The sequence below is a fragment of the Haliotis cracherodii genome, unplaced genomic scaffold, assembly GCF_022045235.1.
Source record: "Haliotis cracherodii isolate W230 unplaced genomic scaffold, xgHalCrac1.p SCAF_8, whole genome shotgun sequence".
NCBI lineage: Eukaryota > Metazoa > Mollusca > Gastropoda > Lepetellida > Haliotidae > Haliotis > Haliotis cracherodii.
In genome coordinates, this window is record NW_027266341.1 from 13,554,405 (window position 1) to 13,578,747 (window position 24,343).

The 24,343-nt window shown below is 40.0% G+C and overlaps 2 protein-coding genes across 2 annotated transcripts in view; one reads left to right on the plus strand and one right to left on the minus strand.

Annotated features, from left to right (window-relative positions):
- Positions 1-1,576: 1,576 nt before the first annotated feature.
- LOC139449523 (short coiled-coil protein B-like) lies at positions 1,577-9,910 on the plus strand. Its single transcript, XM_071230950.1, has 6 exons — positions 1,577-1,624; positions 1,744-1,972; positions 3,399-3,476; positions 6,622-6,708; positions 7,905-8,061; positions 8,350-9,910. Exons 2-5 carry the CDS (start codon positions 1,909-1,911, stop codon positions 8,045-8,047), a joined length of 372 nt encoding a protein of 123 aa, XP_071087051.1. The 5' UTR covers positions 1,577-1,624; positions 1,744-1,908; the 3' UTR covers positions 8,048-8,061; positions 8,350-9,910.
- A 765-nt stretch (positions 9,911-10,675) lies between these two features.
- LOC139449404 (protein Jade-3-like) overlaps positions 10,676-24,343 on the minus strand; it is a 32,883-nt gene continuing 19,215 nt past the window's right edge. The window contains exons 12-17 of the mRNA XM_071230774.1: positions 22,734-22,839; positions 20,958-21,131; positions 19,894-20,030; positions 19,013-19,133; positions 18,572-18,697; positions 10,676-17,801 (exon numbers count right to left, since the gene is read on the minus strand). Of these exons, the coding sequence (XP_071086875.1) occupies positions 15,201-17,801; positions 18,572-18,697; positions 19,013-19,133; positions 19,894-20,030; positions 20,958-21,131; positions 22,734-22,839 (3,265 nt within the window). The 3' untranslated portion in view covers positions 10,676-15,200. The remainder of the gene's footprint in view (positions 17,802-18,571; positions 18,698-19,012; positions 19,134-19,893; positions 20,031-20,957; positions 21,132-22,733; positions 22,840-24,343) is intronic.

Genomic DNA, 24,343 nt, shown 5'->3' on the forward strand with positions numbered 1-24,343 from the left:
TGCATAATGTCTCCTCGTGCTTCATAATCGCAGGCGGGAGTGTGAGAAATGCATATCAGCTGACTTGGCAACCGAACACTGCTGAATTCTCTCTTTCATTTATAAACTCAGATCATTTCCATACAAGAATATAACTTTCCTAATCTGATTGTTCCAAATAATGTTCAGTTGAACAAACACATGCCCAAATCCAAGAAACATATTCGAGATATATCGTATTTTAGACAGTAAACATCTGGCACTTTAAGCAATCTCATTAAAATCAGATCATAGTTCTCGCTAATGCTAAACTAAGATCCTTTTATCTTTTAATTAATGCTAAACAAAGATCCTTTGTTTAGCGGTAGCGAAAAACTAAGATCTGATTTTAATGAGATTGGCACTTTAAGGGACTGGGCTTGGTGAAATTGACAGTGCAGAGAAGTTTCACTCAAGTATTAATTAATTCGTTTGTGTACTAACTCGAAGTTGTATATCAATCTAACAGTCAACAAATCTATATTACGCGGAGACAATGCGTTAGTTTCATATAAGGACCCTGCTCCCACAAGGACTTCCGACAATAATGAGTGAGTTTGTGAGTGAGTAAGGTATAAACGTGGCTTTGAACAGTATTCCAGTTATATATCACATCGTGTCAGCTAAGGCGTTTGAGGGTCCGAAGGGATGCAAGTAGGTCTCAGGCGGTGTACCAATCTGTTGAAACCCATGAGCACGGGTTTAGGGTTTCGAAAACGAGAAACATGATCGGGACGAACCGGGATTCGAACCCACAACCCTTAGGTTTCTGGTGTGCCCAAGAAATTGCGGCGCCTTAGACGACTGGGCCAAGTTTAACGCCGATTTTAGCAATATTCCAGCAATATCATAGACAGGGAAGCCAGAAATAGGCTTCACACATTTTACCCATGTGGGGAATCGAACCCGGGTCTGCGAAGTGACGAGCATGACTAGCTAGACTACCCCAACCGCAACTGAAAATAAAGAAAAAGAGGCACATTCCTTCTGCTAAAAAATACGCTGGCCACAAGCAGTTGACGCTACTGGGAATTTTGATGCTAGTCATGTATAAATTATAACCAACATTATTTTATCTCTTAACTGCAAATTATAATGTTTATCAATCTAGCAGGAAATGATACCCTAAATTCACAGGTATGATGTCTTCAATTCACAATCACAACGACCAAAACAGGACATCTGTTCAACAAATTGTACATTTGATAGACATATTTATAAACTTGGTCTGTTGTTGAATGGAGTTGGGATGTTGGTTCCTGTGTTCATCAAGATGAATAATTAGTATCACGTCACGTTAGTTGATGAAACGAGTTCTGTGTCGAGAGACAGAACAAGTTGCCGATTGTCACCACCAAGATACAATAAATAATATACTGCGATGGCCATTTTGAGATAGTTTGAAGGCTTTTCGTGTTTTATTGATACAGAGGGATAATATTGACACTGACGGGTGAGTTGAATACGTTATGCAGGTCCGTTTAAAAGCTTTTCATATTCTAGATATTTAAGAAGTTGTAACGTAGGTAAAAGCATGGATTTTGACAAGTGCCCGTGACGTCATTGTCACGTGACTAATCCAATATGGCTGAAAAGTTGTGAATGAGTGAGTAATCCTGTTTATTATCGCTATTCACACGTCATGGCATCTCTTTGCGCGGTTAATTTCTTTGCACCGTGCAGTTTAATTCAATTTACATTTGTAAACGCAAGTTTCTTTTCCAGGTATTACCCAGTATCTCCATTATTCACCGATACGTTTGCGAACTGTAGTCGCCAGTTTTCTGGGTCCTACTCATAACACGGAAGTGAGGGTAGGATTCTGCGGGTAGCATCATCCTTTTGGGTATCATCAAGTTAAATCAGATCTGACCAACACACGTCTTGAAAATGTCCAACGAAGATTCAAATGGACATCTGTACAACGTCCCTCTGTCCAGTGATAGCGAACCAGGTAAATGAATAATTTATGAAAATTATGGCACCATGTTTATAATGTTTATGCTCGACTATGGAGTACACTTGCAAGCATGGTTCCATAACATTGTGTGTTGTGTTTTATGGAAAGGTCGTGATCGAATGCTATATTAAGCTCGCGAGTACATCGTCAGAACAATGTCATATAATTGATCCTATATTGAGACTGAGAGGAAGGTGTTTTCTTCCCCCTTGAATCAATGAAGATTGGTGTGACCTAGTACAATATAGTAATATAAACCAGGGTTACTAAAGAGTCCAAAAGAACTAGTTAATTTATTTTATAGACAGTGGATCTATTTATGCTTGTATTGCATAATCATTAAGAGACACTATGATTTTTATAGCAATTGGTTTGTTTGTGTTTGTGAATAGAAATGTCTTTTACTTTTGCACTTTTCTATTCTGATATATTCAGGCTTGGGGTATTTCCATCTAAATTCAAAATTGTGTAATCTTTCAACTTTTTGATTATGATGTATTAAAGTTTAATAAATGTTTTCTATTATGGCTTCCCCAGCAAAGAAAACATATTGTTTTCAGTCTCTTTTGTCATTCTTCAGTCACATGCCTGTATAAATAAGCACATTAGGTCACCCATTGGTACCCAATTTCATGTTTCTATCTTTAAAAATAAATCAAATACCGTATTTGACGTAATAAGCGCCCCGCTCTAATAAGCGACCACGGCGATATTTGCTAATATATGGGCTAGTGAACAATCCCAATCAGCAACCCTTCCGATTGATCAATGTACACAAGACTTATTTATTCGTGCATAATACACACTCGTGTGTTATATCACCCTTAATTATGGGCAATTTAATTCTTGAAAAATATATCTGTCGTATGTAAACATTTCAGGCTGTTAGCATAAACCCCGAAATTTACGATCTTTCAACTCAAAATAATATTCTAATAAGCGCCCCCTATTTCTAATTTTGAGAGCGCCCTGGGCGCTTATTACGTCAAATACGGTAGGTCAAATATGTCTATATTTCGGGTGTATCACAACACCATTATTAGTACTTGTTGATGACCTTTAATAACACACTCAGTAGACTGTCATCTTGCCATGTTAACAATGTTCACACAACTTGCCAATGAGATTGAGGTTTAGTCACAAGACCAACTTGTTTTGAGAATGTAATTTCACTGAGACATTAAGATGTAAGATAATGTGTTTTTTTCACCAGTTAGTTGCATGAGTTTCAGTTAAAAACATCACTGGTTATTAACTTCTGTAAGTTATTTTGACATTACCAATAATAATATACATATAAAACAATGAAAAAGAACAGCAGTATGTTATGTTTCCACAGGCTTTATGTTGACTAAGAATGTTTGTTATTTACAAATATGAACTAGCGGGAATGATTAATTTAACCTTTTCTCTTTTTAAGGTGAAAATATTGATAAAAACAAAGCTATTGTGGAACAGGAAAATACCAAAAATGAAGGATTTACCGGAACAACACACAGTAAGTATTGAGCCAATCCAACTGCTCTAACGAGGAGAATGTCCTTTATCAAACATATTATCATGATAACATGTTATCATAATTACTGCACTATGTATTGACACCATGTTTCTCATGCAAATGATATGATTGTCTTAGTGTGAATATTATACTCTTATCATTTATACAGTGGTACATTAAGACAAGATAAAATGTTCCATTGCAAAATGTTTACTGTACAAAATTACCCATTTCTTGAGGAGTTTGGTGTCTCAATCGGGCCCATGGACATTCTTGGGAAGACATATTTGTTTCCAGTACCGCATTCGACGTAATAAGCGCCCAGGGCGCTCTCAAAATTTTGTGGTTTATACTGGCAGCCTGAAATGTTTATGTACGACAAATATATTTTTCAAGAATTAAATTCCCCATAATTGAGGGTGCATATCACACACGAGTGTGTATTATACGCGAATAAATAAGTCTTGTATACATTGATCAATTGGAAAGAGTTAAATTGGGATTGTTCACTAGCCAATGTATTAGCAAATATTCCCGTGGGCGCTTATAAGAGCGGGGCGCTTATTACGTCGAATACAGTATATGTCACAATAGTCACTACATAATAGTGCGTATCGGGGATACTGGGGATACTCATCCCTACTAACTAGTAACTGCCTTCGTGGTGCAGTGGATACAGAATCTGCCTGGAGAGCGGAAGGTCGCTTGTTCGATTCCTGGCAGGGTCATACCAAACGGTGTTAAAAGATGGTATTTGTTGTTACCCTGCCTGGCGCTCAGCATTAAGGAGATAAAACAAGGACACACTGTGTCTGAATGAAGTATCATATTTAACTCTAGCATGGTACCTCAGTGGGCTAGCACTATAAGAACCGACACTAGTCCGTCCTTGTTCGAGCAGCTTCATACACACGCTCACATGTCACTAGATAAGTGCAATTGTCTTGATCATGACATTAGACCACCTTTTACCTGGCCTCTTCAGTGGAATCTCAGCATTTTTGAAGACAAATACGAATGCTGTTATTCTGTTGTCAATCAGTATATTAGTCATTATATCTTAGTTGGTCCAGCTTAGATTTGGAATTTTCCCATCGACATTCCCGGGATAGAATATTGTTGCCATCAACCTATGCTGGTTGCCCCTGGTGGGGATTCCGGGTTAGAATGGGCCCATAGCAACCTATGCTGGTTGTTCCTCGTAGGGATTCTAGGTCAGAAAGGGCCCACAGCAACCTATTTTGGTTGTCCATCGTGGGGATTCTGGGTTACAATGGTCCCCAGCAACCTATTTTGGTTGTTCCTCGCAGGGATTCTAGGTCAGAATGGGCCCACAGCAACCTATGTTGGTTGTTCCTCGTGGGGATTCTGGGTCAGAATGGTCCCCAGCAACCTATGTTTGTTGTTCCTCGTAGGGATTCTGGGTCAGAATGGGCCCACAGCAACCTATGCTGGTTGTCCATCATGGGGATTCCAGGTTACAATTGTCTCCAGCAACCTATTCTGTTGTCTGTCGTGGGGATTCTGGGTTAAAAATGGTCCCTAGCAACCTATGCTGGTTGTCCATCATGGGGATTCCAGGTTAGAATGGGTCCCTAGCAACCTATGCTGGTTGTCCATCGTGGGGATTCCAGGTTAGAATGGGTCCCCAGCAACCTATGCTGGTTCTCCTATGAGATGACTAAGTGACTAAGTGGATCGGATGGTCAGACTTGATTCATTATATGTCATGATACCACAGGGGCGGTCGGGTAGCCTAGTGGTTAAAGCATTCGCTCATCACGCCGAAGACCCGGGTTCGATTCCCGACATGGGTACAATGTGTGAAGCCCATTTCTGGTGTCCTCCCCCCCCCCCCCCCCCCCCCCCCCGTGATATTGCTGGAATATGATACCACACAGCATGGAATATTCTTCTTGATATCAATCACTAGTTTGTCTTGTCCTGATTTTTATTTACAGTCATATAGTTAGAATATTGCAGAGTGGGTTAAACACAAAACAAATAACAAGTTGACATTGTTGGTCTTGTTGAATTATATTTCATTGTTGTTTTGTTTAGCCTGTAAGTGTATGTGCAAAACTGTTTTACTGAAAATATTTAACTACAACTACAGTTATGGGGTAGCCTGGTGGTTAAAGTGTTCGCTCATCATGCCAAATTCCTGGGTTCTATTCCCCAGGGGGGTACAACATATAAAACCAATTCTTGTTCCAGGATAGACACAACTTTTTATGGATAACAACTTCTTTAATACTGTAAAAGGCGACGTTTCGGTATAGATCCTTATACTGTCAGTCTTGCTTGACAACGGTATAAGGATCTATACCGAAACGTCGCCTTTTACAGTATTAAAGAAGTTGTTATCCATAAAAAGTTGTGTCTATCTTGTCATCCATCAACTTCTAAGTAATGCCTATCAAACAAAAAAAATCAATTCTTGTTCCGACCGACCCGTGAAGACCCTGGGTAGAAAAGGTCTTCAGCAACCCAAGCTTGCCTAAAACAGCAACTACACTTGTCTTAAGAGGCGACTAACAGGATCGAGTGGTCAGGCTTGTTGACTTGGTTGATGTATGTCATTGTATCCCAATTGGGTGCGTGGATCGATGCGCATGATGTCAATCATTGGATAGTCTGGTCCAGCCTCAATTTTCTACAGACCACCATCATATAGCTGGAATATTTGCCGAGTGTGTCATTAAACAACAAACAAAACAAAACAAATCTTGTCTCCAGCTATGGTATTGCATAATAATTAATCAGAGTTTGTGTACACTATACTCTGTTATTAATGTGAGCCTTTTTTGCTTGTAAGATATCTGCAAAAAGCAAGGCAGTTTCAACCACCACCTGTGTTGGGGGGGCGGTCGGGTAGCCTAGTGGTTTAAAGCGTTCGCTCGTCACACTGAAGACCCGGGTTCGATTCCTGTGTGAAGCCAATTTCTGGTGTCCCCCACCGTGATATTGCTGGAATATTGCTAAAAGCAGCGTTAAATAAAACTCACTCGCTCACTCACACCTGTGTTGGGGTCAACATAGGAATTCCATTATTGATGATGTCACAGTATGACATGAATATTGTATGATCATGATGATGTCGATTGCCACTGTCACTTGTTAAAGTTGAATGTTATCCTTCTAGGTTTGGACCCAGACATCAACCCCGATGAAGAGGAGGAGAAACAGAGACTGATCACCCAGGTGCTGGAGCTGCAGAACACACTTGATGGTGAGCTGAAGCTTGTGTTGCTCGGGGCAACAATGAGTCTTTCAGTACATTATGGATATTGAGAATTGAGAAATAAAATAAAGCTAGGCTGGGCAGCGTTAGAAATTGGCACTAGTCCTGTAGTCCTTGCCAAAGTGCCAAATAGTTAAGGTTCCAAAAGGACGAGTAGACATTTGTCATTTTTAAGGGGTTTGCTGTATGTTATCATTATAAGGACTAGTGGACTAAAAATGTTATTTTCTATCGTTGCTTGGGATGTTATTGTATGTCGTCAAATCAATGAAATGATCAATTTAATGTTCATTCTGTACTCATACAAATTTATGAATATAGAGGCCAAATGAATAATTCATTTCCCCAAGAACATTTACATTTGTTGAGATTACCATGGCATTGGAAAACAAGAAGGCAGAAATTCAAAGTTACATTTGTGACATTTAATGGACCAGTCTAGTTCATATTTAACATTAACTTGATAAATTGCTGGTCTAAATAGGATCTTTTTATCTACACACATACAAAATAGCTAACTTTGTTTTTATTAGATATACCAATATATATATCGTGATACTTTAGAGTCAACATATTGATACTAAACTTTCCAATCAATGACACCCAGCATCTAGACATAACTGAATATTAGACTATGCTTGTAAGAGGCGACTAATGGGATCGGGTGGTCAGGCTCGCTGACTTTGTTGATGCATGTCATCGAATCCTAATTGCGGGGATTGATGCTTATGATGTCAATAACTGGATTGTCTGGTCCTGACTCGTCCGTCATATAGCTGGAATTATGCTGAGTGCGGTGTTAAACAACAAATAAACAAACTCTAAGTCATGGTAGCTGATGGGTGGGACTAGTTTTTAAGTTTACTTAATAAGACAGAGGAATAACACTTTTGATATTGTTTATGTGTGTATGCAAAATTAATTACATCTGACCAATATTTTATCAAATTATTTACAATGTTTGTTGCGGTTTTGTTATCCAGCCAAAATATTAATTGTGAGTGTTAATTACAGCATGACATGATTTCATTAACTTCCTGCTGTATCTGTAGACATGTTCGAGAATATGAGTAAGGAAAACAGGTAAACACCACATTGCTGTTGTGTCCTAATCCTTTGTGAAAAGTGGTTTCTGAGTTTAGAAGTTTGTGTAAATATATAACTTTTCCTGATCCTGTTTTCAGATTTGTCATCTCGTGTGGACACAGTGAAGGAGGAAAACCTGAAACTTAAATCGGAGAACCAAGTCCTTGGCCAGTATATTGAGAATCTAATGGCGGCAAGCAGTGTTTTCCAGTCAACTTCGCCCAAATCTAAGAAGAAGTAAATGGCACTCCACTGGTAAGTGTCCAGAAGAATCTGTTACATTGTTTAATTAATGGTTCAACTTTTGACACATGATCTACAAAGTAACAAAGAATAACATAAAACAGTGTCAGTAAAGAATGACCAAATCACTGTATTCCAAAATAATGTAACAGGGTGGAAGGGAGATAACCCTGTATGAATTTGATGAACTTGTTGATAATACCTTAAAGCAGACTTTCTTACGGTTTTCTTGTATTTTATGATATTCTTTATCATTCATTATGAATTCTAATAGGTCTGTTTCTTTTCTATTTTTTACAGATGTGGAAATCCTTTATACCTGTGATCACAATGTGTACAGATGCTAGTCAGACAGACGGAATCTCCATTGAATATTTCTGGTGTATTTTCAACAGTGTATTGTGATTAAACTATCATCCCTATTTCACAAAACTTGGACAGTTGGATCAGTATTTCCATATGAAGGCCTGATCCTTGTAATAGAGAAATAACTAGCATAACTGAAAATATTCAGAGGATATGTGCAATAAAGTATTTTGAAATATTATCATGCGTAGCTCTGACAAGTTGTCCTTATCTTTCATAATTTCTTGAAGTAGTCATAAGCACTATTGTATGTATATTGCATGTTGTGATTGGGCATGTGTACATATTTGCACATTATACTATAGGAAGGGCTATGGCTGTGAATGTAATATAGCTTATGTCAATGACTGTCATATTATGTGGTATGGGACCTTTCAGGGGCCATCTCAAACGTTCTTGCACTATTTTTGGAAATAGTGACTCCCTGTATGTGAAATTGAGTTCAATGCTGGATGTACTTCTGTCAGAAATTTAAAGTGGTCAATTTTCTTAAAATTTGTTATGTTTTGTAATTGCATTTGATAATTGTTTGATTATCAGGACTTGAGCAAATGCTCCATATTTTGATATTGTTTTCCATACTGACCTAATATATGCTTATGATGTTGTGTTGTGATTAATGTCTTTGTGGTAAATATTTTCAGTAAGCACCATTTGCCGAGGGCATTAACTTCAAAATGTTTTTCTATATTACATACTGATGTACTCCATGATAATCAAATGTTGTGATCTGGCCATTTTTGGTTTCAGACAAGATGTTAAGACAAGTATTTTCAAAGTACCATATCTCATATGTCGGGTAATATAATGACTGGGATTGTTTAGTTTTCTTGTTCTGACAAGGTATGAACATTTTGTCAAGTTGGGTACATGTACTGTTTAACCAGGGACAATTAACCTGTTAAGTGGTTACTTATCACTTAGCAAATACTCTCATTCCAATTTTATGGTACCAATTGTGAGACTTAAAACATTGTTATTTTCCATTTTCACAACTTTTTCTGTCCAAATGTTATTATTCCCAAAACATGCTAATGATAAAAAGGTCGTCTGTAAGTACCTTTTATCTTTATGCTATGTACAGGGATTGTGAAGAAAATTACACCAATTTGAGGGGGAGGGTAAAGGAAGAGCTGCTACTGCCATCATCATATTTAGTATATTTACAGCTGTTATCTTCAACATTAAAGCATAATGAGACCATACTGCCCCTTATAGAGAGAAGTTGCATCAGTCTGAATGGTTTGCTAAGATTCATTCAGTATAAAAGTATTTATGCTTGCCAATACAGTGTACAAGGTTGAATGTGCATGTTAGCTTCGGCCGACAGCTTTTTTTAAGTACGGATCTGTTTTATGTCTCTGTTTACTGCTTGGTTAGTACAGAATTTGATGAGTGTGTGTTATCATTTCTCCATCTGCGTGTTCAGTTGAATGGATGGTTTATTATATGTATTTGTATTTAAGTCTGTCATGGTATCAACATGAATAAACTGCTTTTCACTTGACAACTTGGTCGATGTTCTTGCTCGATGTGCGATGCTGACTCGGGGACATTTCAACCTACCCAATATTCAACCATACATGCTGTTTTCTTTGTATGACACTGCACAAGGTAGTATTCCAGCTATATCATGGTGGCCTGTAAATAATCAAGTTTTGGACAAACCAGAGACTACACAAACGTTGTTAACTGTCAGCTCACATTTAAGCCAATAGTCGCCTCTTACTACAGAGTACTGGGAACCTATTTTAACCACAATCCTTATCTGTGCCCAAACCTTGTGAGTCGACTTGCCCTAATAGTGCTCTTTACATCATTTTCCATGGATTTTGGTGTTATCATATGGACTACTGAGCTTACTACTTGGTCTTCGGAGCAGTGGCTTAAGTCACTCAATGGGTCCTGAGTGAGTGAGTTGGGTTTGGTTTAACGCCGCTTTTAACAGGATTCCAGTTATATCACGGCGTGTCAGCTTGATGTGGGAGGAAAGCCCGAAGTGATGCAGGTCTCAGACGTTTACCACTTCATTGTAACCCACAAGCACGGGTATGATGCTGACAAACCTAGAAACATAATCAGGGTGAACCGGGATTCGAACCCACAATCATCGGTTTCTGGCATGGCCAAGAGATGCAACTCTGCACAGCAAATCAAGGCGCCTTAGACTACTGGGCCACTCGTGACCCCCCCAATGGGTCCTGAAGCATTGTGAACCTACTGTTGATCAAACAAATAACAAAACGTGTTTTATGCTTCTTCTTTATTTTGAGCTGTATCCGACAAACATATTTAGTACAACTGTCCACAGAAGGAGACTAGGTCAGCCGACTGGGGTAAGCAACGAATATATACATAGACTGGTGCTGTATATGGATGGGAAAAACATTAACATAATATGAAGGAATTTATGTACATTATGAAAGTGATGAGGACTTGGAGACTATGTCCAGCCATGCTTGCCATTAAGCACTGAGCAGAACAAGGTAAATATGAGAATTCTGGTTGACAAATCCTCCAGATCGACAAGAAAGTTCCAGGGAACCAGCTTTTCTTGAGACAGGAACTGATACTGACCTATTTCTAGCATACGTTGTACCTCAGGAAATCAAAGGCCTAGCTCTTGGTTTACACACCTAATTTTCCACAATACAAGTGTCTGGTCAAAACATAGTTTAAGGTAAGTGAGCTAAAAAATATAATTGTAAAGGTAAAATAAATATGAAAAGAAACACTTGTCCTTATTAATGAACCTTCAAATAGTTACTTTCATTTCTCTATTACCAACTATCTTTTTCATTATTAAACCAGGTGAAAAATTGAAACTAAGAAAAAACAAGTTCCGGTTATTTCCACATTTGTAAAGTTTTCGGTTTGCATGGCATCATTCCACAAAGCGATCTTAGCTTCAAGACAGTCATAACTCCCTTACTTAAACAACGATTTACGACAGTCACAGCACTAAGACAATCGTAACTTTCCAACTTTAACATCGACTTAAGACAGTCGTAGTGCTAAGATGAACATACCTCCCACACTTTAACATTGACTTAAAACCACCATAGCTTTGTGGAACAGGGCCCTGGTCTGTAAACATGCTAAGCTAACAAGATGTCTTCAAAGTAACACATTGTTCTGAAAGGTCCTAGATTTTCAACTTTGAAAAGTAATGACAAAATGAATCAAGAAAATTTCTAGTTTGCACTTGGAAAGTATACTCACACTGACAGCTACTTTCGTGTCGCAGATACCATGTCTGCGTTCCAGGTAGGCCTTGTTCCATGGGCCACACTTCCCTAATTTAATGTTGCACATATATATTTCAGCTTTTCCACACAAGGTCAGTTGAGACAAAAGTATTGATAAAAATAAATAGCTGTGTCAATCATTTATTTATTTATATGAAAGTCATTCTAAAACTGCAGCAGGCTTCTTGAATCATTGATAGTCATGAGGACATGTAATTAAATATATCTTGATATATTTCATAATAGTCTACATTACTTGCGGGAGACATAACAATAATGAGAAACGAAAAATATAAAAATGTGTGGCCTTACCTACCAGTACAGATACACTAACCCCAAACATTGTGTGATGCTGTCAAAGTGTAAAACTAGAAATAACACATCTTTCTCTTCCATATTTAGGAGGTAAAAATATTCCTTAAAATGGCTTTAAATATATGAAAGTATTAATGCCCTTGCTCAATATTAAATAAAATAAAAAGTAAATAAAAAGTAAATAAAAAGTAAATAAAAACCTCACTAACCAATACAATAAATATCTAACTTAACATGCTCTGATTAGATCATTTTCCGGGACATTGATAGATTGTCTTTTATAACTTCCATATTATTTGTTTAATCTCAGTCATGATACAGTATTATGTCCTTTCTAAATTTGCTAAAAATTGAAAATATCCTAATGACATTTGTCGCCAGCAAAACCATCGGCCTTCAACACACCCTTAAACAACCTGAGTATCTGGTTTACCAAAAAAAATGCATTTGCATCCTTAAAAATGAAAGGAAAAAGTACCATTTTAATATCACCCAACTATAATACTCATTCCTTATTCCTTCCCCTTCTCTCTGTAGTTTTACTCTTACCCGTATTTATTGTCCAGTTTATACAAAACAGAGTTTTTCACCTAATTTAATATGTCTACACAAAAACTTGACAACTTAAAAAAAGTGTCAAAAACAGATTAAATCTGTGACTTGGATGATGGATTCTCACAGTTTAAAATCTATCCAAAAAAAACTTTTTACACAAGGCCTGGGGCGATAAAAATAAATCACTGTGCTGTCGACGAGACAGGAGCAACACTATTTACTGGACCTGTTTGGAGAAACTACGTTCAAGTACTGCATCTCCGCCATGCACACAAGAAAGCTTGGTAATCTAAACATTTTCAACGATCATCTTGCACTTAAACTGTTTAAAAAATGCCCATTGTCGCTGCATATCTGTACTCCTTATCTCATGCTACCCACCCCTGTATTAGATAGAACTTTCGTGACTCCATGTGAATTAAATCACTGCTGTAAAATAAATACAATGGACCCACTCTAACATAGTTTTGTGAACATATGTCAAAATGTCTTGCTCTTATCAGGAACTTCCCACAGAATTTTTGCAATACATTACACTGTAGTGTAATTAAACTGGACGGCAAGCATCTTGTCATTCAAATCAGACTTCCAAAATATTTTTTGGAAGCAATCTTGTCATGTTTCTTTCATAATATACTACTCAAAAGAAGCTAAATATTCAATACCTGGTTCTTTCATATCACTTTAATTGGTCAAGCCACGACAATAACTACAGTAAGATGAAAGAATATGGTCTGCTTAACTTCTTTTGGGTAGTAGACAATGGAAATGTAACCCACTGGATAATCGGGGCTGAGATTCTAAAGCAGAGGTAACTCCTGTCTAAAAGTGCTATCTTTTACCCAGATCTACATATAAACCACCCTCCCAGCAAGTACATGCACCAGAGGCTGGTCCTACCTCAGCAGACCTGTCCATGCTGACTGTATGAAACAACTGGCCCAACCTACAGTCGGACAATTTATCTATCAATCCAAAGCCTAAACAGAGTCCTTCAGAATATTAGTCACAAAACTCAAGGTCCATGCAAGGCTTTCTACCTTAAAAAGAGGCCATGTTAGCCAGGTTTCTTCAAAATCTGCCCGGTAAAAATCATGTCACACTTGACCTTGCCACCACCATCCCACCAAATGAAACCATGGTTTGTTTCGGACCCAACATAGGAATAAAGGCATGTTCAACTCTATGGAAGGATACAATCACTTGAAGGACAAGTAACTCATGGTTCCCAACAATAAACAGACGAAATACAAAGTTTTAAACAAATTTCAACAGTTTTGATTTTTTCAAACCATGAAGAGACCTTTATCATAACATGCGTTTGGGATTGGTTATAAAAATTCAAGGCCTTATAAAGGCACATTACCCATCTCATAAGCCTGTTCAAGGTAAAATCCAATTTCCATTTCTTTTCAAGCCTGTGCAAACCTTACAATTTCTGTCACTTTTCGGAACAGTTCAGCTTACAAGTCCTCTCTAAAATATACACCAAACTATTCATGTTCCCTCTCTACAGAAATGGACTGCTCTATTAGTGAGTGAGTATGGTTTTACGCCGCTTTTAGCAATATTCCAGCAACATCACGGCGGGGCACACCAGAAATGGGCTTCACACATTGTACCCATGTCAGGATTCGAACCCGGGTCTTTGGCGTGACGAGCGAACGCTTTAACCACTAGGCTACCCGACCGCTCTATTAAAGGACGAGGGAGCTTGATGGCCCCCAACCCCTCTATAGGAATGGATTGCTCTGTTACACGCCTAGGGAGCTTTGTGCATGTTCTGCCGGGTGGGTCCTATGTACAGTGGGAACAGAGAAACAATTTTGTGTACAACATACCTCTTGTGTGTTGGATGATGCTCTGAATATGACTAATATCACATGACAAACAAGGCTTTGACAAGTAGGATTACCAGGGATTACTGAAGCAGAAACATATACCTTATGTTGGAAAAAAAACAGTACCAAGACCACTGATTTCTTGAAGGACATGGATTTATTGGTAAATACCACTTACGAATTCAAAATACAGCTTGAAGGAGTCAGGTCTAACCTGCATTGCTACCAGATATTTTACAAAAAAACATAATACATTTTATGTTCATTAAACATGTCACTAAGAACAGTTCAGCTAGCCCTTGCATTTCTTCTACAAAGGTAAGTCCTTCAGTGTAGATGGTGTGTAACTTGATCAACCTGCACACAAGTTGTGTACGATGTACACGAGACTTGTACTACTCAACATTTGCTAAGGACCAAAATGGTCATCTTCACTCATGTGATCCTAAGCAAACGTTGCGTTTCTCAGCATCCTTTATATACTGAACAAAAATAGTCAGGGATGATGAATATTTTTGGGCATATTTTTGAATTTGTGTTTTCAGTCTTCACATCAAAATAAATATTCCCAAAAATATTCCTGATCCCTATCCTATTTTGTTCAGTATACACGATTTAAATAAACTATCAAAATGAATGAACTGTACATAAACTCCATTGCCACATCAAGGCCAACAAAACTGGTGGACAGAGCTGGGGGCATACTAACTTTGCAATATAAATAACACTGCTCAAGACCAGTTTTTCATAATAGCACTTTTGACCGACACTGCATACACAAGTTGCCTCTTGCCTTGGACAAATGCAATAATTGTACTCCTTACTGTCATGAGGCAAAGTTGGAAGGCCGAAGCCATCCTTCACGTAACCGGATTTTCATATTGCTTCTTGGAGAATGAACACTATCTACTGAATTTTCATCAACATCTACAAGTTGGCTGCGCGTCACCCGTCTTGGCGTGCTCTCCCTGGAGTCTGGTCGCCGCCCAGGCTCCGATACATCTGTCCCCTCGCTAGACAAGGGGGAGTGAGACCTGTACCCACGACAGTCTGAAACTAGTTCCATGTCTTTGGTAAACTCAGAATCTGTACTCAATGCATCAAATCCTGTGGCAAAAATGTCTCTCTTCACACCGCCACCGAACCCAGTATCTTTCTTGCGTGAGCTTCTGGTCTCCCCTGATTTAGAATCCTCTAACTGCTCCTCGCTCTTCTCACATGGACTTTGGGTTTTCTGGGGTGTGTGTTCAGCACTGTCTCCCTTCTTGGGTATCTTGTACCCGCTGAGGCTTCCCCTAGGGGTATAATGCGCACCAAACAAATTGTTTTCAAATGGGACTTTCCCTTTGTCAGGGGATATCTCATTAAGAATACGATTACCCGCACGTAAGGACAGTGAAGATTTGGTATTACCAGATTCACTTTCCGACTTTATTTGAAAATATTTATCAAGTTTCTGCAGCGACTTGTCCTCAACACCATTCATATAACGTAATTTTCTAGACTTGAGCAGTTTATTCTGTACTCTCTCCTTGACCGACACATCTACAATATACTTGCTTGACTTCCTTAGGACACCGTTAACTTCAGGTTTTATGCATTCAGTCTTTTTACGGTCTCGAGACAGAGATAAAGTCACATCTTTTCTTTTGTCAGGGGATCGATGTTCACCCCGCCTATGTTTGTGACCACGTCGTCGATGTTTCTCCTTCCTCGATTCCCGTTTAGGTTGTGGGACTTCTTCCACTAAGATCGCATCTGGTATGGACAATCGTGACGGCGACACATCCACTTTGGGCATTTCAATCTGATGCCTATTCTCCCGCTGTGACCGTCGTGGACGTTCGGAATCAAACACAGAAGTTTCTACTTTTGGCTTGACTTCAACCCGTGTTTCAATGTTAGGATGGAAACTGGCACTTACAACAGGTGGGTCGACGGCAACAACATCAACCATCTCACTCTCTGACAGAGGTTCCACCTTCTCCTTACCCTTACCTCGAGTTCTTTCACTCTTATCTCGGACCATTTTCACAGTTGTATCATCAGACTTACTCTTTTCACAAGGTACTTCCTTTTCAAAACTGTCTGAATCAGCCTTGATTTTCACACTGTCACCTGCAGGTTCCCGAACTGCTCTTCTTTCTGGTTTCTCCCACCGTAACAATTTCTCACTCGTGTCCTTCCAAACATGACAGTCTTTGTCAAACTTTTCCCCTGAGTCACTGCCTTCCTGTCGTAAATGTCTTTCTCTTGATTTCTCACCATCTTTACCTCCTTGTCGATCATATTTTTCCCTCCTGGAAACCTTCTCCTCCTGGTCCCTTCTCTCCACTTTCTCTTTCCCAAACTTTTCAGAATGACCCTTATGATTATCCATTTTCTCTTTCCCTGACTTTTCAGAATAAATCTTTTCACCCTCTGATTTCTCTTTCCCTGACTTTTCAGACGGAACTTTTAAACTTTCTTTCCCTGACTTTTCAGACAGAACTTTTAAACTTTCTTTCCCTGACTTTTCTGAATACACTTTCAAACTATCTTTCTCTTTCCCTGACTTTTCTGAATGAACTTTAACACTGTCCACTTTCTCTTTCCCTGACTTTTCAGAATAAACTTTCAAACTATCTTTCTCTTTCCCTGACTTTTCAGAGTAAGCTTTTAAACTATCTTTCTCTTTGCCCAACTTTTCAGAATAAACTTTTAAACTATCTTTCTCTTTCCCTGACTTTTCAGAATAAACTTTTAAACTATCTTTCTCTTTGCCCAACTTTTCTGAATGAACTTTAACACTCTCCACTTTCTCTTTCCCTGACTTTTCAGACTGGATCTTTGGACTGTCTTTATTTACAATACTTTTCATAAGGACATCCTCTTTCCCTGGCTGCCTTGACTTTTCTTTCCCACTAACTCTCTCACCATAATCTTTCCCACTACGCCTTTCCGTTCTCTCTTTCCCACGTTGTTCACTGTGATCTCTTTCAGTCCTGTCCTTACCGCTGTGCTTGTCCGATAATTCCCTGATACCTGGCTTGTCAGGCCAATCTTTTCCAGAGTCTTTTTCACTTTTGTCCTTCTCACTCCGGCCAGAAATGCTGCCCTTGGAGGACAGCCTTCCCCGAAATGATCCCCCAGCATCCCTGCTGTCACTGTCTAAACTTTCACTGTCCTCGCCTAGCCAAGGCGGTGACAATATACTATGGTCATGAAAGAGCTGGCTCACTACCCTTGGCTTATCTGTGGACGCATAGCCTTCATACAGGCAGTTTTTGGTGTACTTCTTTGCTATTTTCTCAGCTTCCCTGGCAGAAAGGTTAAGTTTCTCTTCAGTCAGTGTGTGCACAGTAGCCAGGAAAGTACTTTCCCTTGCCTTGTAGTACTGGCGCTTGGTCTTCTCACGACGACTTATCATGTAGCACAAGTTGCGCACCTGAAATGAACAAGGAATAAATAACGAACGTAATTTGTGTTACTTAATATACTGTCCAATTATTTGGCTTTTTGCAGCATCAACATTAATTTTGATTAACATGGAGGTTAAACTAAACACCACTGAGAATAGAACAGTGTCTACTTCTTAAACTCAATTAACTCCTTAATTATTGAAATAATCCTTTCATAATAATAGGACACATATCACAAGTGTAAATATAGCAACGTTGGTTTGTTTTCTGCTGTACTCAGCAAAATATCAGCATTGACTTCAGTCTGTAAATCGAGTGAGATAAAGCACTGACTGAAAGAATGAATGTCAAATGCTACTGGGGTATGATGACAAACAATCACAAGGTCACCAAGCCTGACCAGCTGACCACAGTCAGTCATCACTTTCTACCAGTAATAGGGTGTAGGGCATCTATTCTAACCCATGGGGATTCGGGTTGGAAGTGGGCCCAAGCAACCTGTGCTGGTCGTGAGACAGACAGGTCGTGGTCAGATTTCGTGACTTGGTTGATGGTGGGTCAAAGTACCCCAACCATGTGGATCATTCTGAACAGTATCAATCACTGGATTGTCTGGTCCAAACTCAAATATTTACAGGCTGCTGTCATATAGCTGGAATGTTGCAGAGTGTGGCGTCTAACAAACAAACAAACAAACAAACAAACAAACAAGCACACACACAGACACACACACACACACTGTGATACCAAAACACACAACAGTTTACGCTGGCAACAAGCAAAGTAGATGCCTCACCCTCTCCAGGTCCTGTCGGAGATGCACGAACATCTTCATGCGAGCCACCAGCGAGTCCTCCTGCTGCTTCTCCAACATGTCAGCCTCCTCCGTCTTTGGCATCAACAGCGGCTTGTCGAAGTTACTCTGAAGGCAAAAAATTCAAGAAATCAGGAATGTGGTTAAGAAGACCTCTCTGTAATTCTTATAAGGCAATCATATACAGTTTCGTATATATGATTGCTAAAGTTATGAATTTGAGAGAGAGAGTGAATGAGGTTTTACGTCTCTTTGAGCAATATTCCAGCAATGTCACGGCGGGGCACACTGGAAATGGGCTTCACACATTGTACCCATGTCGGGAATCGAACCTGGGTCTTCAGCGTGACGAGCGAACGCTTTAACCACTAGGCTACCCGATCGCCCTAATTTGTGAGAGTAGTATTTATGTCATGTTCTCACCTTTCTCTTGAGTTTCCAGTATACCTCCATCATCTCGACCACCTCATCCTCCACAGACAGGTGCACAGCGATGCTGTGGGTGTCAACAACATTGTAGAAGCTGTTCTGGAGCTCAGACATCCTGCAACAGCACACATACATTAGTATCTTCCCCTACACTAAACCAACTTCAGCGTTTTCATCTCCATCACATGAAGCGGGCATGCATGCATTATTTGTTTCAATGCCACACTCAGCAATATTACAGCTCTAAGATGGTGGCCTGTTGATAATCCAGTCAGGGCCAGACAATCCAGTTATCATTAATGTGAACAATGATTCACGCCACAGAGTACAAAGACACACAATCCACAAAGCCACCAAGCCACCTGATTCATTTGGTTGCCTATTACTACCAGTAGAGGCTACTGGGGACCTATTTTTACCCAGAATCCCAAATGGGGGTCAGATGACTGGAGGTCAGCGGGTCAGCAACTAGTGTAATGAGAGAGTTGGGTGTAATGACACTTTGCACAGTATTCCAGTTACATTGGTCTATTTCTTTCTTTGTTGTTTAATGCCGCACTCAGCAATATTTCAGATAAAAGACAACAGTCTCTAAATAATCGAGCCTGACCACCCAATCTTGTTAGTCACCTCTTATGACAAGCATTGGTTGCTGAAGACCTATTCTAACCCAGATTATTGGGTTGTCAGCTTGTCTCTGATGTTTACCACTGTGGTTAAACCAACAAGCATGGGTATGGGGCTGACAAACTTAATCGGGTCAAACAATAGTAGGTTTCTGGCGGGCTCGAGGGACCCAACTTTCTACAGCGAATTATGGCACCCAAGAAGGTGCTATATCAAGTCGAGATCTAAGTCATTCAGATGTAAATTACTTTTTAGCTCTCAGGTTGGCCACTTCTTCCTTGCTGAGATCTTTCCTCGGTGTCAAAGGAGCATCTTTCCGCGGAGAATCAGGTTCCGAATCAGACTGACTCCGTTCTCGTTTCTTGCTATGACGAGGACAGAATGCCTGGAAAACAAAATGTGAGACATGACATATAAGACTTACTTCACAACACTGGTTCTACGGTATAGTAGAACAGAACTCTCACAAATCCTAGTCTAACAAGCCACTCAATCCAGACCCTTAAATTCTAATAATGATTCTAGCCCGGTCAAAAAACAGGGGTCTTTATCAATAATCTATGACATCATGGTATAACAGTCAGCCATGACCCAAATTGTTACCACCTCAGTGATAGACAACAAGGGGTCCTGGGGTCCTTGAGGGCAATTCTGACACAAAATACCCATTGGATGACACAGCCTGCAGTGAGCAAGTTCCTGCTTCACACACTCAGTCTGTGCCTTCAGCCACTAGTCGAATGACAGAGTCTAGTAAAATTCTGTTTGATCTAGTGAGCTCAGATAATAGTAGTCCACATTATTTCTGAAAATTATGGCAAGAGCCAAGTACGAGCTTGTAGACTCAAAAGCTTTTGGCACAGTCTGTACACTGGACCAATAACCACTTCCTTGCAGTTTATGTTACTGGTATTGAGTGAGTGAGTGAGTGAGTGAGTGAGTGAGTGAGTGAGTGAGTGAGTGAGTGAGAGTGTGTGTGTGAGAGTGAGTGAGTGAGAGTGTGTGTGTGTGTGAGTGTTTGTGAGTGAGTGAGTGTGTGTGTGAGTGAGTGAGTGAGAGTGTGTGAGAGTGAGTGAGTGTGTGTGAGTGAGTGAGTGTGTGTGAGTGAGTGTGTGTGTGTGAGTGAGTGTGTGAGTGAGTGAGTGAGTGAGTGAGTGAGAGTGTGTGTGTGTGTGAGAGAGAGAGAGAGAGAGAGAGAGAGAGAGAGAGAGAGAGAGAGAGAGAGAGAGAGAGAGAGAGCAGGGAATCGAACCTGTCTTCGACATGACAAGCGAATGCTTCAACCACTAGGCTACCCCACCACCCTATTCACCTTAAGCTTGACTCCATCCTGTTCGTCACTCTCATCTAGGATTGTCTTCATCTCCAGCCCGTTGAATATGGCACAGGTTACATGGAAGGCCGTCTTGCAGGTCTTGACTGAACACTGGATGCAGGCGCCCACTCTGTCTTTACACACACAGCAGACTAATGCCCACCGACTTGCCTGCAGCCAAAACACATTGTCACCTTCTTCCACAAATGGAAATTGCAAACATAGATGTTTTATATAGAATATACTGAAAAACAGAAAGTATTTCCCAGTGATAAATCAAAAGTAGAAAACAAGGGTCAACAAAAAGTACCATCAAATGAAGTTAAAGAACGTCCAATTCTTTTATATTACTGCCCTAAATCTGTCACACCATGGCAAATTTACAAAAGTAATAGGAAAGAATCTTTAACTTCTTTTGAGTTGTGTACTATTTGATTGGGCACGATTTGTACTTTTGAAACTTTTATCACATTTATCAAAGTTCCAGCAATAAGATGGGCCACTAGAAATGGGCTTCAGACATTGTTCCCAAGAGCGAAAGGTTGATGGTTCAATCAACGGTTGTGTTAAACCAAAAGACGTTAAAAGATGGAAATTGTTTTTACATTGCCTGGTGCTCAGCATAAAGGGGATAAAACAAAGACTGATCAGCTGAGAGTCAATATACTGTGTGGGTGTGAGGTATCCAAGTTCAAACTGTAGCATGGCATCTCAGCTAGCACTCTAAACCTGGCTTTAGTCTGGACTAGAACAAGCAGCCCAACGTTGACACCACACACATCGCTATATTAGTGCAAACATCTTGAACGCAATCTGAGACCCCATTATACCTAACCTCACAGTGTACCCATACTAGGAATCAAACCTGGGCCTTCAGCACCACAAGTGAACACCTTAACCACTACGTTCCCCCACAACAAGTGTCATCAGGAGGTGACATATTCCCTCGTTCTGGTGCAATTTGGAAGTGTGGCTACTTACACCCCACTTTTGGTCGATTGCCATTAGATACCTTCAGTTCAGCATTTTTCAATATCCCAAAACATCAAAAGGTACCAGTTCGCTACTAGACTGATCTGTATAGGAAGTATTATAAAGAAGGGGTTCTGCTCTGGAAACGGAAAGAGGACAGATGGACGGATGGACATAGTGATCAGGGATCGCCATAACACCCCCTTTTCTTTTTAAAATGTCGGGATAATTATATTATAGGGCAATCTTTGGATTAATTTCTGCATGACCTTGCCTTTTTCCCTTAAAGTTCCATTACAAATTCAAACATATTCACATTTAGAATTATTTTTCTTCTATAAACACGCTTTAACAGTTTATTTTTTTCATCAACAACATATACCGTATTCGATGTAATAAGCGCCCAGGGCACTCTCAAAATTAGAAATAGGGGGCTCTTATTAGAATAAAATTTTGGTGAAAAAAAACCAACAGTTGAAAGATCGTAAACTTGTGGTTTATGCTAACAGCCTGAAATGATACAAAAGAAAAACCTGTGCGTATTATACACGACAGATATATTTTTCCAATATTCAATTGCCCATAATTAAGTGTGCACATAACACACAGTGTGTATTATACAAGAATAAATAAGTTTGGTGTACGTTAATCAATCGGAAGGGGTGCTAATTGGGATTGTTCACATGCCAATATAACAGCAAATATTGCCGTGGGTGCTTATTACAGCGGGGCGCTTATTACGTCAAATACGGTAACTGTAACAAGCAAAAGCAGTGAAAAGTTATTACCAAGCATACTTACTGGAATATTTGAGATCTTTGTGATTGGTTCCATCTTTTCTACACAGCCGATGCTGACCTCTGGGATCCACAGGGCACAACTCACGTGGGCCCATTTAGTACCACTCCTGTACAAACAACACCATGTCCCAACATCAGGCAATGTCAACACAATCAAACTGATCAAACAAGGACTCGTGTTATCCATGCAATAAACCAATCCAATAAATTTTTACAAACCTGTAGAGGTTATGAATTCTCTGATGAAATCCTCCTTGGGGCACTTATTGCATTTTCCTTGCTCAAGAAAATCTACATGACATAGTTGTAACCATTTTCCTTAATAAAAAATGTTACCACACAAAAAACTTCGTTTTTGTATGATATACGACCACCCTTACGGGGCCTCACCACCAACGGCGCCTCACGCCAGGGGGAGCAACTCTCACCCAAATCACTTTCCATATGTCAAATGCTGACGGAATGTGGGGAGGTGGGTGGCCGTGCCCCAAGGAGGATTTCATCAGAGAATTCATAACCTCTACAGGTTTGTAAAATTCTCTTTCTGATTAAATCCTCCTTGGGGCACTTATTGCATCAGGACAGACTCCCAAAGATAATCTAGGAAGTGGCATCCGTCAGCAACAGGCGTAAATAAATACATCGTATTTGATTATTCAACAGAATAAAATATTGAGTTCAATAAATGGAACCAACCTTATCGTGAGGCACCACTGTCGAAAGGCGGGGGCTAGAGACAGGGCGTGGTCGACCATATATTATGATAAAGCCTGTTTTTGCGCCTTATCATAAGTTGAGAACTCGAAACACCTCCCACCCCCCCACACTTTTTTTGAACAAGTGATATAGGGGCGTAGATCACGAGAGACAATAACCAGCGCTGAGCTAGGCCAGAGGGTCCCCGAGGATCGAAGGAGCGTGTGCGCAAAATAGGAGTATTATCGAGTAGTAAGGACTGATATTTATCGACCGCAGAAGATAAAATCCGGACCATTACCGAGCAGTATAACCGGAGGACTGTCTAAAATCTCGAATGCTCAATCGGCTAGAGATTAGAACTTTGCCCCGTTCGGAGAACTGACTGACCAAACCGAGTACGCTCGCTTGAGTGTTTGTCGAGTTGGTTTGATGAATCGTGCTCGGCTGGCTCCAAATAGCAGCCACTGCTCTAACCTAATGAGCCTTCAACCTGGTAGGGGGGTCCCTGCCTGTAAGCGTATACGCTGTACAAATGGTTGTAACTATCCACCTCGAGATAGATTGTTTACTCGCAGGTGAGCCAACCTTCCTACCGCCGTAACAGCAAAATAGTTGGTTATCCTTACGGACACCAATATTTCTGCTGATATAGGCCTTGAGAGTCGTGCGGACATCCAAGACATGAGATTGTCTTGCAGTGGTCCCCGACGAGGAAGGCTGTGAAAGAGCAGGTAGCTCAATAGGAGCCGTTCACGTGGAAGCGTGTGCGACCCTTTGACGATAAGAGTCCGGTAGTCGAAAACTGACTCTGTCCCGGTGATATTTATCGACCGCATGGAAGACAGTTATTTCGGGATCGGCTGACATAACACGAATGTCGCCTACCCGTCTGCCGGACGTTACCACCACAAG

Bases quoted from the DNA above. Each gene is read 5' to 3' on its own strand.
- LOC139449523 (XM_071230950.1), top strand. From the start codon at position 1,909: ATGTCCAACGAAGATTCAAATGGACATCTGTACAACGTCCCTCTGTCC. The intron at 1,973-3,398 runs GTAAATGAATAA...TCTCTTTTTAAG, and splicing joins GTCCAGTGATAGCGAACCAG to GTGAAAATATTGATAAAAAC. The intron at 3,477-6,621 runs GTAAGTATTGAG...TTATCCTTCTAG, and splicing joins ATTTACCGGAACAACACACA to GTTTGGACCCAGACATCAAC.